At 37.3% G+C, this 17123-nt stretch overlaps 1 protein-coding gene across 4 annotated transcripts in view; it reads right to left on the reverse strand.

Moving 5' to 3' along the window:
• Positions 1-17123, reverse strand: part of RBMS1 (RNA binding motif single stranded interacting protein 1) — a 141921-nt gene that overhangs the window by 7593 nt on the left and 117205 nt on the right. For 3 of the 4 annotated variants that reach the window (XM_038142553.1, XM_038142556.1, XM_038142557.1), the window contains exons 5-10: positions 16633-16790; positions 13440-13519; positions 4730-4845; positions 3798-3847; positions 3611-3704; positions 315-365 (exon numbers count right to left, since the gene is read on the reverse strand). In XM_038142553.1, coding sequence (XP_037998481.1) covers positions 315-365; positions 3611-3704; positions 3798-3847; positions 4730-4845; positions 13440-13519; positions 16633-16790 — 549 coding nt within the window. The remainder of the gene's footprint in view (positions 1-314; positions 366-3610; positions 3705-3797; positions 3848-4729; positions 4846-13439; positions 13520-16632; positions 16791-17123) is intronic. The other variant, XM_038142554.1, reaches the window with a different exon arrangement.

Genomic DNA, 17123 nt, shown 5'->3' on the forward strand with positions numbered 1-17123 from the left:
AAAGCATTTGGCATTTGCAAAGTGCTTTCCATTTCAAGTAAAATAAAATAAAACAAAACCAAAAAACCCCAAAAACACTAAGCTTCCTCTTGGAAATTTTCTCTAATGATCCTCATCACATTGATACTCTGAAGGTAGCTTTCTATTTTTTCCTAATAAAATGAGGCCCCAGTTCAGGTTACTGTCTTTGTTTCGCTTTTCATTTTGATCCATGCAAGTAATTGGGCAGGAATTGACATACTTTCTGTGGTTTAAAGCATGTCAAGTGTTTATATAATACATAAATAGAACAATGGAGAAGCATAAAAACTTACTGGGTGCTGCATTATGTATGGTTGAGGCTGCATCCAAGAAGGACTCTGAACCTAGAACAAAATCGGCATTTTATTTTTCATTTTACACATTACTCCAACTTAGATATAGTAATCTAAATCATGTTAACATGACTCCTCCCTTACTTATTGACTTTTTAACCCAATTAGCCCCTCTGTGGAACAGCATTGATTTCAATGAAAAATGTATTCATTGTAACCTGTAAATCAGAGACAAGATTTGGAGACTATATACCACATACACCTTTCAGAACAGAAGAAAATGTTTTTATGCAGGTTTCAAAAATTACCATGTACAGTGAGAGGGGTCAAACAGATTTCTGCTACATTGAGAAAGGAAGCTCCTTCTGTCTCAGAAATTCCTTTGTGGAAAAGTAATTTGGATCTCAGAAAGTATAGCATCATTTGCCTTCTAGTGTGATCTGATTAAAATAATTTACTGTATTTTCGTAACTGAAAGAAAATCAGGACTTCTGCTGTAATCTTGTTCCAGGAAAAAGGAGAAGATTTAGGAGTAGTGTTCTCTGAGACATTGTGGTGTGTTATCCCCAAAGCACAGGAAGAGAAGGAGGTTCTGATGAGAGTCCCTACTATTGCAACAAGCACATTTTCTCTCCAAAATCAGTGACCACCCAAATACTTCAATTGCAGGAGAATGCCTAACTTTGCATGACAAAGTGAAATAGAAAAAGGGAGAGTAAATGTTATATTGTTATCCTGGGTAAAAAGAGCTGGTTGCAACAGCTCTCTGAAAAAGCGTGCAAGAAATACTACACGTAAGGACAAAAATGTTTCCTCCCCACCTGCTGTAGGTGTGTTGGGTAAGGCAGGAATCTGAGTTGCACCACACACAGAGCAGGCTCACCACTGCTGCTGGACATTTAAAGCCTTTTAAATGCCTCTACCATCATTCCCAGGGTCCTGTGAACAGGACAGGTAAACACACAGCCTTGAAAAAAAATCCAGGTGAGGTATTTTCTGGAAGATGGAAATATTTCTTGCCTCCTTTTGGTACTTAGTTTCAAACCAGAGTTGGGTTTTGGTTTTTGTTCTTTTTCAGTCAGGAAAAGAGCAAACAGGAGATCAAAAATGGAATGGAAAAGGCTGGAACACTCCCTTTCCTCAGGCAAAATCTTAATGGCAAAAATACCGGTACAGCCTGACTAAAGCTTTGGCTAATCTCACACTATGATAGTAACTGGCTCAGTGCAGTCATTTGGGTATGCAGGGGTTGCAGAAACAAACACCAGCCAAAACTTTATTACATTTGTTTACCTGAATAAGAATAAATCTAGCAGCAGGTTATACCACACCTCAAAGAAAAAAAAACCAAAAAAAACCCCAAAAAAACCTTTGCTTGTGTGATATGTCCTGTTGTGTAGAAGACAGAAAGCTGCAGGCTTCAGCGAGAAGGGATCAGTAATGAAGATGTGACTAATACTCCAATTGTGAAACTCTTCTGGCCACAAACCTCCTTCCTCCCCAATACAGAATACTTCAATTTAATTTTCAATTCCAATTACTGTGTCACTTCAAGCATAATGATATTAATAACTCCATCCACAATAATTTAAGCTCCATGCCATGTATATTGAAATACTGGTAACTACATTTCTGGAAACATAATGGATTGTGGTCTGCCTATCTCAATAAGCCCAAAAAATAATACTGTATTGCTAAGTAGTATGTTTCCATGCCAACTTCCAATTTTTACTTGGATTCTGAATATCAGAGAGTCTTATATTGATAAATAATTTATATTTTAATAAAGAATAGCAGTTAATTTTACTAAAATATTTTCCTGGATAAGAACTTACTGTAATTTCTGAGGTAATGCAGTACCAAGCAGAATGATTCAGTATACTGAAAAATACAGTCTAGCACTGTCTGCCAAGAGCAAATATTGTGTTGCATAAGTTACCTCAGAAATTAATATAAACATAATCCAGCTGCCCTTCACACCAGAGAACGCTGTTTTAACTCCTACACAATACTTTGCTCATGCAAGATGGCATTAGATCTCCAGACTAATATTAGACAATTCTTCCTCATCCTCCTCACCTGGAATTGAAGGCTACATGGGAATTTCTGCTGGAGACAGCTGATGAAATGGCCCACAGTGCCTCTGCCAGCCTTCTACCTCCCCTTTACACAACCTTCCACACTCATTCACACACAGAGCGCATCAGAAAGCTCAGCATGTCTCTCTCACGAGAAAGCAAACAGCCTCTTCTTCCTCTGACAGACAGAGGTAAGAATTTGCTAAATTTAATTAGTTTGGGTTATTTATGACCTGAATCACTGCTGTTTACTCCATCTATGTGTTAAACAGTAAAATGCCAAAAAAGCTCATCATTCAGAGTGCGCTGCCATAATTGGCAGGTCTCAAGTAGTAATTACAGAGCGCACATCCGAGACTGCCATCCTATTTGTATTTAAAGCGAGTTGCTTGTAAACTGACATGTACGATGCCCTAAAATTGAGGATTCCTAAGAGATCTCTATCAAAGTGCTAAAATTGTTCCATATAATTTCCCAATGCGTTGAATTGTGTATCAATATCCCTTGTGAGGACTCAAGATGGCAACAATCAAAAATCCCTCTTCAGAAAGCCTTGGACCAAAAATGTCCACAATTTTTTTTCATTTATTATTCAGAATAAAGTAGCCTTTGGTTTAGAAATACTGTCCTAGGCTATTAAATGCTTTACTCCTAATACAAAAACACTGAATTTGAATCCTAAAGTAATTTGAACTCGGAGCTCTTTTTTTCAAATTTCCTTCTCTAATGTCAAGAATGTTTCTGTACCTTTCTTAGTATAACTACATAACATATTATTGTTGGGCTTTCTGAGAAAAATACAGAGAAAAGCTCAAAATGCATGGAAAAATATCTTTAAAAATCAATTTAATTAAACCAATAAGGCTTTAAATAAAGAATAATTACTTCAGATACTGGTGACATTAAACGTATTTGACTGAGAGAAAATGAAAAATCTCCTGTGAAATGCAGAAGTGGCTACAAATCCCTCAGCCATCAGCACAAGCTGGAGACCTGGTTTTGCAAAACACCAGGGTCTCATTAAAGCACTGTGCTTCCTGAAACACACACTCTCAGGTTTTCAGGCTGTCACTTTCATGCTGTACAGCACAAGGAGGCCACTTCATTAAAATGTAGCATTATTGGAGACCTCATAAAACCAAATGCAACAATTGATAAATAAACATAAGGTCCAATAAACCGTTTCAGCTACCAATAATACAAATACAAAATACAAACCTGGTATGTAGAAACTGGAGAAGCAATATATGGCGTAATAGATGTCTGAGTGATCATTCTGTTTGCTGTAATACTGTAGGGTGATGGATAAAATCTAGAAAATGCAGAAATATTTATTAAACGCTAGTTCTGTGCATCTTTCATAATGCAAACATATTTTTTTGTAGTGTGCCATTACTCAACATACCCATTTTGTAAAGCAGCTGTGGTTGGATCATATGTGAGTGTCATTCCAGCCTTTAAAAAAAAAAAAGTGGAAAAGAGAGAGTGGACAAAATTAATTTTAATTGTAAATTATTTCTCTTATTCTTTCTTTAGTTGTCTCATTTTTAACTGAAAATTTGTATTGAAATAATTTATTACCAAAACTTAGGGAAAGGTTAGTTGACAGAAGTAATTATACTTTGAGAAGTGAAGAGAATCAGCAATATGTTTGTGAATACAAGTTTCCATGTTCCCACTATGAGGAACAAAACGCACTCTATTAAACACCTGGCTAAAAGTACATGTGTGTTTGAGATTCAGGGCATGCAGATGATTATGTTAGGGTGTTGCCTACAATATATGACCTACAAGATTGAATGGGGAGTGCAGTTTTTCAGAAGGCACATTTGAATTTTCCTGTGTAATATAATCGAGGTGGCTAGGCTTGCTAGCCACAGTAAGTCTATGAAACTATTATGTTGAACATTAAAGTTTAAAACAACTGTTGAATGAAAATAATAATGCTGCATGGCACTGGTATACTATTTTAGTCTTGTGAAAGTGATGTGCATTTTAGTGTGGCATAGATCAAAGGATTATTTACTGCATGTAAGCACAGTTATGTTTCTGGTAGTTTAATAATATGAGAAAGCTGAAGTTTATATTATGACCAAGTTGAAGGAGATATTATTGTTCACTTCAACGCGATAGGACTCGGCGTTTCACATTTTGCCTTTTCTCCTCAGAAGAAAGACACGGTTAAGGATTTTTTTTACAGAGACACAAGCTGTCAGGTAAGAACTGCTTGCACATTTTTAATACGCCAAAGACCCAAGCCAAGAAGTCTCAATGCCTATCATTTTCCTAAGTATTTATTATTACACACCCACACTAAAGCTTGAAGGGAGGACTTACAAGTCTCACCTCGCCTTCTCTGTGCCATGCTCTTCCATTCTGTATGTATTTATTCTGATTCTGCCTCTTCTTCTGTCCTCCATCAGCAAACTTGCACAATAAAGGTTCTGCAGGAACTGAGAAGAAAGAAGAAAAAATAATTGAAGTAGCATTGATACGCAGGTGCTCAACTCTCCAAATGATGTATGGTTTTAAGTTATATTCCAAATATGACACTTAAATAACACAGAGCTGTACTACAGCATCAACAGCTGTTCAGCATAGCACAAAGACAGCTGCCACACACAAACAGAGCATCTGGAATGCCTTATCTATTTGATTTTAAACTACTGCTGTAAAACCTGTTGGATGGAAACATGGTTTGTATATCCTGAGTATGTGTCTCTTGGTCTGGGTTCAACAAGAACTGCCATCTGAATTCTGAGCTTTGTGCCTTTGGAAGTATATCTAAAGAGGATGGAGAAAAAAATCTGGCCAAAGGTCTGTAATACATTCTCTCCATCCCTTGGAGGTTTCAGTAATGTCCCAAAACTGACAAGTGTTTTACTCATCCAGAAGAGGCACCTTCATGTCCTGAGGCCTTGCACTGAGAAAATGCCACAATTGTCCATTCCCATTTTATCTCTGCTCTATAAAGAATGCAACCCAATGCAACCAGAAATTCTTCAAGATTGTTCTTTTGGGGTTTTTTGCATACTGCCTGATCATGACTTGAGTTTTTAATTTAACCAATGGTCAGAATTTAACCAATGAAAAACTCTGCACAGCATTCTTTCTTTCCCTGTTCTTAGTTTCCACATTTCCAAGCACCTATGGCTGAAGCACAGCTCTGCTGCATCACACCACACCCTCCCTAATCACAGGGTGGAAGCACTGTTATGACTTGGATGTAAACGCTCCTCTGCCAATAATTCCTGACACATGAGCTGTCTAAGCTTTACCATGACACTCCTCCAGTCACCCTCTGTTTGGAAACATCTTCATGAGACATGGCTGGACCTGAAAACATACAAGTTTCCAAATGCAGAGTAAACACATGGGGTGGGGAGGCCACCTGCAAAAAAAACAACCCCAAGAAAAATTTTCAACAAAATCTATTAATATAACCATGGTGAGTGCTGATGTCTCTTCACCCTGTCTGCATTTGCAAAAGATGATTGGTACTGGAAACCTCAGGGATGTGTAACCTCACAAAGAGCTTGACTTTTAAAACTTTGGCACAAAACAAACATTAATGGCCCAGTCATCCCTGGCTTTGGATGTCACACTTAAAACACTAGCTCTGTTTCTACTGGAAAAATATCCACTTCCTGCATGACACATCTTTTGACAGCCTTCTCTACAAAAAAGGAGACAGAACTGGTGTGTGGTTCCCTGTCTCATCTCCAGCACTGACCACACAGGTCAGAGACCTGGACCTCTCCTACCTGGGTGCTGCTATACAGATTGTCAGACTATAACATTAAACATGACAACCAAATAAATTTAAAATGTATTATCCTTCAGAGAATGGTAATTAAAACCCTATAATCATAAAATAAACCAGGAAAAAGTTAGGCTAATGACACTGGAAAAATATAGGAGACCTACGGATGATGGAGTAAATGAACAAGGAAATAACAGAAACCTTAAAGTAGGAGACAAACTGGAAAATATTGTCTTCAAAACCTTGTATTTCTGAGGGCATTTCTGGCATTTCTTACCAAAACTGAGTTTTGCTTTGGGGTCTTCTATTATGTGAAGCAACTTCTGTTTCAACATATTTGGAGCAAAAAGGTACTGTATCAATATGGTGATGGACGATTTGATGTTGCTTTATAAAAGCTATATCAAATAACCTTGGTCACAGCACACAGCATTTTAATACATACAGTTCTGCTGAAATAATAGGAGGTAAACTCAGAATATGTTAGTCAATATGGATAAATTTCTCAGGTTCTGGTCTGAAATAATTTTGATTGGTTTTACACAGTGTGGAAAACAAAAATCCATGGGACACTGAGAGAGGAGGTCCAAATACTGAAGTTAATTGCCTTAAATGACAAAAAGCTCTTCCCCAAGTTGAATATCTTTGTCTACTTTTACATTATTTCAAAAAATCTACTTTTGTGATGAGCATATGTGACTTCCAAAATATGCACAAAATTTTGGATGAAAAATCAAAATTTCATTTCAAAATTCAATTTCTCTGGCATGAGAACAGTACAGAAAGACACCAGAAAAAGGTTTCTGGCCCTGACATTCTGTATTATAGGACTCACAGGTAGTAAATGCTTTTATTTAAAGCTGCATTAGGCTTTCATTAAAAATCTCTACAATGTATTATAAAGAACTTTTTTGAAAGCATCATTTGTGCTTGCATTTCCCATCATTGTCCCATCATAAAGACCTTTTCTTAAAAAAAAAAAAAGAAAAAGAAAAAGCAGAGTAAACCAGTCCAACTGTTTGAAAAAAGTGTTCATAAAAACCTATTTTAAGAATAAATCTGAATTTTTTTTTGTCAGTAGATAACTCAAAACAGCTACATTTTAGATGATTAAACATATTCTGTGTTGCATTGTAAAAATTCTCCAACAAATTTAAAGAGGAAGAAAAAATGCAGCAAGAATTATACGCATGTACTGGATTTTGCACACATAATATCCAAAACTTGCATCAGTGAAGAAACCCAAACATTTAAAGAGCTATCAATTTGTGATCTACTAGAAGTTAGTGCTCCATCTCACTGAACATAGATCCAGCCATGGGAACCCTTGTTCCTCTGACTTTCCACCTTCCCTTGCTCCTCACTGCACCCATCAAAGATGCCAAATGCTGGGAACGCTCCAACTCAAACTAAAATACCCCATGCAGGCCATCTATTTAATACAGCACTTCTGTGAGCAGGCTGCACAGCATTTGCCTTCCCTGATTCTGCTTCAAGATCTGAATGATGACAGTGGGGACAGTTCCAGTGGAAAGCCTAACTGCAATTTTTGGCTGCTCTTCCATACACGTGACCCAAATAACACCGTGCTCATTCCTGCAGCAACACAATGACTGATGGTCACCAGAGGGAGGCTCATGAGAAGCAGATAAACCTTCTTGGGTTTATCTTGACCTACTGATCTCCCTCCCACCAAAGAATGAGCATAGACCTTACTCTCTTCAAACTTAAATCTGAACATTATTTCTTCAGCTTACTTTTTCTCATAGTTTTCAAGAACATGCAACACATTCTCTCTCTTGCATATAAGCACACACATGTCACAGATACATATTTGAATAAAAAGCTCTCACAAGTCCTACAGACCAGTTAAGCAATCTTTTGTAGTACAGGAAGGAAGGGAGAGTCATTTTTATTGTTTAATTGCTGGGAACTATGCGGCCCAGTGATGAAGCAGATCATTAATCATTCAGTGAGTTGTCTGTATGTGCAAGACAAAGGCAAAGTACAAATATTCAGAGTTGCATTCACAGCTGAGAGGTACCTGATGTAAAAGGCTACATCTTACAGAGGAGTTAAGCTTTTGCAGCTAGGAGGCCACGTTTCACATGTCCACTCTTCTGACACCCAGTGCAAACCAACACTGCCAATGGTTTGCAAACCAACACTGCCAATGGTTTGCAGGTGCCTGTTGAGCTGCAGCTACTGAGGAGATCTGTAACCACGAGCTTTCCTGGCCCTCAGCATCAGGTCAGGGCTTTAGAACTTGGGTGTGGAAAGTGCTGACCAGCTCCTCCCGCCCTGAATCACTCTTCTCTAGGGCTAATGTTTTTACAGAAGAGAGATAGGAATTCAATATTAGTCCAGAGAGTAAATTCTTCCTTCTTGTAGACGCTTTGCACACATCTGTACATTAGAATTCAGTTTGTCTTTGTTCAGTGTCTACCCAAATTTGTACCAGGTGATACTATAAATGCAAAAACAAAACAGGTGATCTTTGCTGGGCCTTGAGTTTGCACCTTGACTTTACATGGCTAATTCTATCAACTTTTCAATAAAAAACTTTCAGTTTACTACTTTCAGTTACTGAAGAATACAACAAAATAGTTAAAAATACTATTCCTTTAGTCAGTTTTCAATTAAATTTCATCTTTTAGAGGCCTTCATTGCTTATTTTCTAGTGGAAAGCATAGGGGACTTAATGAATTCTGACCGTAAAATATCACTTTAATGATAGAGCAAGCCTGTACAGCTAGAAACTTTTGCCAAAGGCTGTGGGAACTAAAACAGAAATTGTGCAACCCAAGATCAGGGTAGCTTTATATGTTTAAAGAGAAATTCAGTGTTATACTTACCATCCTAGTCTTCACTTAAACATAATGCTCAGGATTACATTGCTTTAATAATTTATACAAGGTTTAATAATACATGACAGAAGGATATTTTGAGTGGTTTTAAGAAGCATTTTTCTCTTCTAATCCTACGCTGCTTCTTAAAACTAAGCAGCAATTGCAAATTATGGGAGTTAGAGCAGTGAAACCTCTAATTCATAGATTTCACAAAATATTCAGAGTTGATGATCCTTGTGGGTCCTTTCCAGGTCCAAATCTTAAGTGAATGGCCCATACAGGGATCAAACCTACACTGCTGGTACCTCAGCACCACGCTCTGACCAGCTAAACTAATCTCAGGGTCTTGATCAAAAGAATGAAATTTTTGTTCCTTTGACTTCAGTGTGACAACCAGGAGTAACATCAGCACTGTCAGCCTTTGATACCCTGTAGCAGTAGTTTTCAGGCTGTGGTTCATGTGTTTTTTCTAAAGGATCTGTGAAAGATAATTGAAAGAAAAATTGAATTTATGGCCAAGTAGCTTAAATTCACTAGAGATCTTCAGTGCTGGATACGTTGTAAAGGTAAGAAACTAGGAAACACTAGAATATGACTGACAGAAGACAGCTACTTCAGGGCTCCATTTTCACTCCTCCCCACACTAGAAAGATGTTTCTAAACCACAGTGTGTATCATCCCTGGTGGACCTCTTCCCAGTCTAGTCAAGAACACAGGCAGGAGCAGGGCTTTTACACATTCAATTTTCTCCCTTAAAAGAGAATCTGAGAAACCAACATCTTTATCTTAAGTGGGAAGATAGGGGTGGGTCATGGATAATTTTTGATTTTTGCATCATCACCATAACCAGCCATTCCTGAAGTAAAGATAGCATGAGCTGCTCAGCAAAAATGCTCTTTACCTTACACCCATTAAAAGCAAATCTCCTAAGTTCTTTTCCAGTAAAAGAAATATTAAATAATCCATAAAGCCTATAGAACAGGCATAAAAACTTCTGTAACTTTTAAACTTCTGTATTTCTCATTTTAAATATAAGAGAGATGAATACACTCAGACTTACACATACCTTACATATTCTACAGCACAGCTGCTTTAGGTAATTATTTATAGAACTATTCTCGTGTATCACCATACAGCTACATGCTGCTGTGACAGGGAGGAGATGCCTTTCAAGATTTTGCCCAGAAGATAATTTCTACAATCACTGTGGATCCAACACAAGACTAAATGCCAGTGAACACTGAGTATCATCTTCAGAGGAGGAAGGCTAAGTATGCTGCTGCTCTGCTCTCACTGCTCATCAGCTGGCTCCTGGCTCTTGATACCAGTCTGGTCTGTTTCCTCCAATTCACATCATACATTTCACAGGAGAATAGAAAAGCTTTAAATATTACATTCTTCACTGAAAACAAAAGTTCTTTAAGGAGGAGAGTGAAACTAAATGTAAAAGTTACTTTAAAATTATAATAATCATATTATAGTTAAATATCATAGTTGAGAAGATAATTAAGTACAAAAATTAAAGTTCTGAGTTTGGTTTTCAGTGACAAAAGGGAGAGGAAGTCATAGTCCATAAACACAACCAACTAATACAATAACTTACATAAGAAAAGGACAAAGCCCAACAACACATAGTGAAACTAACACATCACTTCTAGGAGTTTCAGGGTTGTACCAACTTGCAGTGCACTTCAACTTGCTCTCTGAACGCACCTTTCTTCTTCTTTACTGAAGATAAACAAGGACACACTAAATACTAAATATATTTTTTTAGGTGAAATAAAGCTTGAATAGCCAGTTATATGTGGGTTTAGCTTGCTTAGCATCATCAATGCCCAGTCACTCACTTTACTCTGGAGTTGACAATTTTGACACCACCCTGCGTTAATCCCTGGCCTTCCCAGATTCTTAGAGGTTTTATTACTTGTGTCTTCTCATGCTCCTGAGGAGGTTTCACTTATGCTTTCTATAACTGTTTAATCCACTCTTCCATTTAAGCCCAAACTTAGTTAAAATAACAAAGCTGCATTATCAAAGCATGTTTTTGTTGAACAAATGTTCTTCCTCCCACACCTATTTCATTACAGGCCCATCTCTCCTAGCCTCTTCATCCTGATAACAGTGTTTTTAGAGCCAGCTCCCTTTGCTGATTTTAGCCAAGTTTCTAGGACACAATGTTTTAATTTAAACATGGATCTGGTTTTATGATTTTGTTTTGCATGTGTTTGAAGTTGATCCTTTATAATCCCAATGGTCGCTAATCTATTTCAAAACAGTTTCCTAATCTTTGCTTGTTCAAGAGCTTTCCTACTGTCATCCAGTTTTCTCTCTGCAGGCAGTCCAAAATCACAGTTGCCTCATGACCCCACCCCATGTTTTGGCAGACTGCAGTATACTATTATGCATAAGCTGAATTCTCTAATAAAGCTGCATTATTGCACAGGTGCTTGCTATGTGGTATGGAACTCTGGGAAGAATTTGATCTCCATAAAAACCTTTGCAAGGAGCAATGAAACTTCACAGCACCAGCACAGAAACGGAGCTGAGGCTGTGCCCTATACAACAAAATTGAGGGTCTTTAAAAACCAAGGTTCTCACCACTCCCTTATGCACCTGATTATTTGTCTCATTTTCAGTATCATGGAAGGTGAGATCCATCTGACTTTCAAACATTTGGAGCTATCTATTTCTGAGTGACTAAGCTAGACCCCCTTTGTAATGCAAGGACAGTCTCCGAGGTTTGTTTCTATTTACTTGCTCTAGACAGAGAGCCTGGACAACTGCTTTGCAAAGTAAGCACAAAGAATTCAAGCCTGTGAGGTGGATTATATCTTGAGACTCCTGTTGAGTTTCCACTTTCAGAAAATGGACAGTTCTCTGCAAATTTCTTGTCCCTAATTCATCATATTTTTATGTTAAATGTTTCCTTCAGACTGCAAAAATCATTCCTACAATTCCATGCAGAAAGCTTTTATTTCAACCTAGTTGAACCTCATCACGTAAGGCTGCAACCCCAGCTTCAGCAAAGACCCACTGGAGACAGAGCATGATTAGCAATGACATGCTTGGTGGCTCATTCATTGAGAACAGGAGAATGCAAGTGAAAATAAAAATTAATAAACTAAAAAACACTAATAGGAGCTTCTGCAGCAGATGTTTAGTGTCATTACTGTCTGTTTATACATAGGCTGTAACATTTTAACTAAACGTAACAAAGAAAAAATTATAATATAACTAAAGCAAAAAATGCAACAATGTGCTTAAATTTACCAAAGCTTTGTAACAAAGTTTTAACTAAATAATAACATCAGCAATTAATCCCTGTGCGAAGGGTCAGCAAAAGCAAGGCTAGGGAAGTCAAAATACTGCATTAGATTAGTTTTGCCAAAGGGAGTGGTTTCCTGTGCTCTGAAGCCTTTTCCACCCTTACAGCAGCACAGACTGCCTCAAACTGGAGCAATCTTTCAGGGATGAGGCATGTTTGGAGTTTTACTAAACAAGCCACATTCTTGTCTGCCTGCCGAGGGCTACTTTCCTCCTCCTCAGTGACAGGGTCTGTCTGCACAGAACATTTCACCAGTAGGATAAAGGCAGCTTCCTCAACCACATCAACACTGTAATTTGCAAAATTCCCACTTGGGATTCTCAATAAAATGCCCACTGAAAGCTGCCTGGAATGCCAGGCACGTATTCTTTCCTTCTTTATTGTCCTCTTTACTTTCTATTTTACTCAGCAGCATTGTATTTCCTCCCTCATTTTTCAGTATTCATGGAATATACATTTTGTCTCTTAGAAACAGCGCTGACAAAGCAGACAAACTGATGAGGAACTTGGTGTGACAACAAAATTGTACTAAGCCTTCTCTGAATTCTGCCTTGCACAATATTTCTAGAAGCAGCATTCTATGCTGACCTCCTTCTATTTTCCTGAAGGACTTTAAAACCTACACTGACTTGAGAGTCGCAGCTCCCCAGTGAATGATCATGCCAAGCACTGCTGCAGATTCCTATTTTTTCCTAAGCAAATATTTTTTTGAAAATGCTTCGAAAAAATCATCAACAGATGACAAAAACAGCCCATTTTTGCCTCTGAAAAAGCCCTGTCCTTGGAAAAGCAGCCAAATTCTGTTCAGATAGATATTTGTTTCCTTATTTCAACTGGGATTACATGAGATGTAAATTTGTACATAGCTGGCATCTTAGCTGCTTGTTTCTCTGCTAGGAGAGAACACTACTAGATTCCTAGAAAAGGTTTACAACAGAAAAATTATATACTGTGTTCCAAGCAAGCATTACAGCCATCCAAAAAGACATAGTTTAATTTTAATAAGCTTGCCTCTAAATGAGAAGCCAGATACAACAATCAGTGTAACAGGCTTCCACCATGTAAGCACTAACCCATTCATACATCTTGTAAGAAATATATGCAACGTACCAGAAACTCCTGCTGGTGTCTTTATGAATTTTCCATTAAAATGAGCAATCACTGCTTCACATTTTTCTGTTGACTCCATCCTTTGAAAATAAAGAATAATTTACATAAATTAAACACTCAAACAGATTCCCATGTTTGTGATTTTTTTTAGAGCACATTTCTTGCTTTTTCTCAAATCATATTTCTTGTTTTTCCCCTCTTCATTGCTCTGGCTTGCCTTCCCATGTGTGAACAATGGAGATGATGTTTTCGAAGAACATATAACTTCAGAAAGGTAAAGCCAAACTCAATTAACATTTTATGCACTCTGAGACCAAAGTCAGTGCCAAACCAAAAATAATGCTCTTATTTACTCAGAAATTATACTGTAGCTGTCCAAGCTGCCTCAAGTACCTCTCTTGTCTTGAAAGAAGCAGAAGGACTGACTCACTGTCATTCATAATTGAATCCTTAGTGTCCATGCTGCATGCAGCAAAGGTTAATGCCACTCTTAAGAGAGGATTCAGATCTGTCTGTACAGTTTAAGGGTAATAAACTCAAATATAAACCTGCCTGACTGCATGACCCAAACTGACTTGGCAGCTTTTAGCTTATACACATCATCTCCACTAAACGATGCACCTGGCTCTTATTTAATTGTCTCCAAGTTCCAAACAGGAGCCAATACCAGCATAGCTGTGATGGCTACTGAGAATGTATCCAAAATCTTGAGCAGGTTTGTGCACTCATGCTGTCAGATCTAGACTTAACAGACTGGGCAGAGGGCTGGAGAGCCCTTGCTGGCCTGGGAGGGGCCTCACCTGCAGTGAGGGTGTGCCAGCCCTGACTCTCACCTCGGACTCAGTCACACTGAACGATTCAGATGTGCAATTACAACAAAATATATTTTAAAAGAACTTATTTTGCAGCCGCCTGCAACATGATGTTTGGTTAATGTTGAATAGATAATTTCTTTTCAGTTGCTCATTAAGTTCTGTAATTCATATCCAAAAATTAGGCCAATGGCCTCATCAGCAAACAACCAGGACTAAAAATTCCTAAGTCTTGGCATCTTTTTTATTCTGATATCCTTTCTGCACAGGCTGACAAAATACAAGCATAGATAACAACCAGTATCACCAAAAAGCCAGACTGAACGAGAGGTTTTCCTAATGATTCCAAGAATATCTCTTAGAGAATTTTCAGAAGTTCTGGATTATTGGATCTGCATCAAAGAAATCTAATTTTTTTTTTTTTTGTCTCACATGAAACAAACAATATAATTTAGTTTCAGACTCAAGTCTGGACTTGATAAAATACATTACTCCCTATTAACCTAATAAAAGTTTCCCAAAGGCAAGAAATTAAAATATTTATTTAATGTCTATGGGTTTCTTGGAAAATTTTAACTTTAATTAATTATCCAAGAATTTTCCAATACAAGAAAAATATGATCCTTGTAGAAGGAAAGAAGTTCTAATTAGATATAGAAGCAATACTTGATTCTATAATTTATGTATACTATATTTATGTATATAAATAAACATTTATATAAAAATAACTTCACTCATGTATATATAAAACACAAAATGAATAATAGAGAAACTATTGATAAAAATACTTTAAAACTATTCTATTTTAATGTCTTCAATACAAGTGAGGTTTTGGATACACACAAGTCTTATTTACTTTTGCATATAATTCCAGAACACTTCCAGCTACATTAGAAAAAAATATATCCTACCATATTTCCTACCTTACACTGATTCAAGGTAGAGGTGGTAAACAAGTTTAGGGAGACTGAAAGAGAGCAAAATGCCAACTGAATTTTATGGAGGGTGTTAGTGGATTCTACCCTTCACAGTACCAAAAAGTGAAAGCTACATATAAACCACACAAATATTAATGAAATTAAAATGCCCAGTTGATTTTAACCCACTTGTTGAAACTTTTAAAGGGGACAGGAAGAAATTCTAGCAAAGCCCAAACTTGCTGGTTTTCCCCTTTTAAATAATGAATATTGTTCTATTATTTCTAATTTTGTTTCTTTGTTATACCTTCTGGAAACTTGGTAGTTTGACAAGCATATGAAGTTGGGGGTCAGGAGGCTGGTGGGGGGGGAGATTTAAAAAAAGGAAAAATAAAAATCACAGTGCCATGAAATATCCCCCAGCCAACTCACAGGAAAAAAAAAATCCCTAAAAATTTTGGCCACATCAGGAGATAAATTTGTTCAGTTCTTTTCTGTGCACTAATTTTAGATTCTGATATTTGGTCAAATACAGAGCTATTGTAATATTGGCTGAACAGCTGAATTACTGAAATTTGACTTCGCAGAGATTTTATAACATATTTTGAGAATCCCAATTCTTTGCTTGAAGCATGCTTTTATTTTTGATAATAGAAACCTTCAATTTAAAGCCTCTAAATTTTAATTGTTATACTAGGTTTAAAGCAGGACTCACATAAATAAAAACAGCACAGAAAAGACTTTGATGAAGAGTTCTCAGAAAAAGTAACTACATTAACTAGAGAAAAAGTAGATTCACAAGGACAGAATATTTAGGAGGTATTTACTAATTTATGGAAAATATTGTTCTTGTTGATTTGGGTGAGATATTTGACTTCGCACACAAACATTTCAAGATGAGATTTACTGTAAGTGAATAAAAATGTTTTCTTTCCCAGCTGACATCATGTTAATGAGGCTGAAAATTCAAAGAGCTGATGTTCAAAGGGCAATGATGAGTTCATTTTCTCCAAGGAACTAATGAAGGGAGAAAAAAAAAAGGCGTGGGGGTGGGGAAGAAGGATCTTCCTTCTGGTCTGCTGCCTGGGATTCAAACTTCACAAGCCAGAAAAGTCACAGGAGAAGTCTCTGTGAAGCATCACGTAAGCCTTGCTTACTGGCTCAGGGATAGAGGAGAAAGGAGAAGTACAGAAAAGGGAAGGAAGTGGTTTAGAGAGAATTCTTACTCTAGATAATTGCCCAGTAAGAGCAATAAATTTAGATTTAGCCATCTAAGCAAGATGAGACACAGCTCTACCAAAGGAAGAATTAACAAAACCCTGCTGGATAACTCCATTTCAACCTTCCTTCTCTTTACAAACTTTACCAGATATTTTCAGTAATTTCTGCCTTTTCCACCTGTTCTTGCATTTTTAATCAAAACAAAGGAAGAAGGCTGCCAGCATGGCTAACAGCACGGAGTACCTTGCAAAGCCAACACCACGGCTGGTCCCACTCGAGTCCCGCAGTATCCTGGTGGAGATAACCTGCCCAAAGGGCTTCAGCATGTTCTCAAGCTCCTGCTCATCCATTGAAAGAGGCAGATTGGAAATGTACAAGTTAGTCGGGTCTTGTTCTTGTTGCTGAAAGAGAAGTAAAACAAATTGTTATTGTTGTTGCCACTGACATTTTGAATTTAAAACAAACAGTTGCATATGGTGCAGATTTTTACTTCTCAGGCCCTTTGTAAAGGCTGCTCTTTACTAGTATTAGTGACCTCCATCTTCTGCCACTGCCTGCAGCATTCCTGAGAGAGTTCCCTTTCTCCTATTACTGCTGACACTGACATTTTTAAGTAGAGATAAAGATGAATAATTGACCAGTTTATAGTCCATGTTAAAACTCCATGTTTCAAATTTTTCTGAAAGGAAAAAAAAAGTAAAAATGAGATAAAGGAAAGAAATTAGCAGACAAGA

The sequence above is a fragment of the Motacilla alba genome, chromosome 7, assembly GCF_015832195.1.
Source record: "Motacilla alba alba isolate MOTALB_02 chromosome 7, Motacilla_alba_V1.0_pri, whole genome shotgun sequence".
Taxonomy (NCBI): domain Eukaryota; kingdom Metazoa; phylum Chordata; class Aves; order Passeriformes; family Motacillidae; genus Motacilla; species Motacilla alba.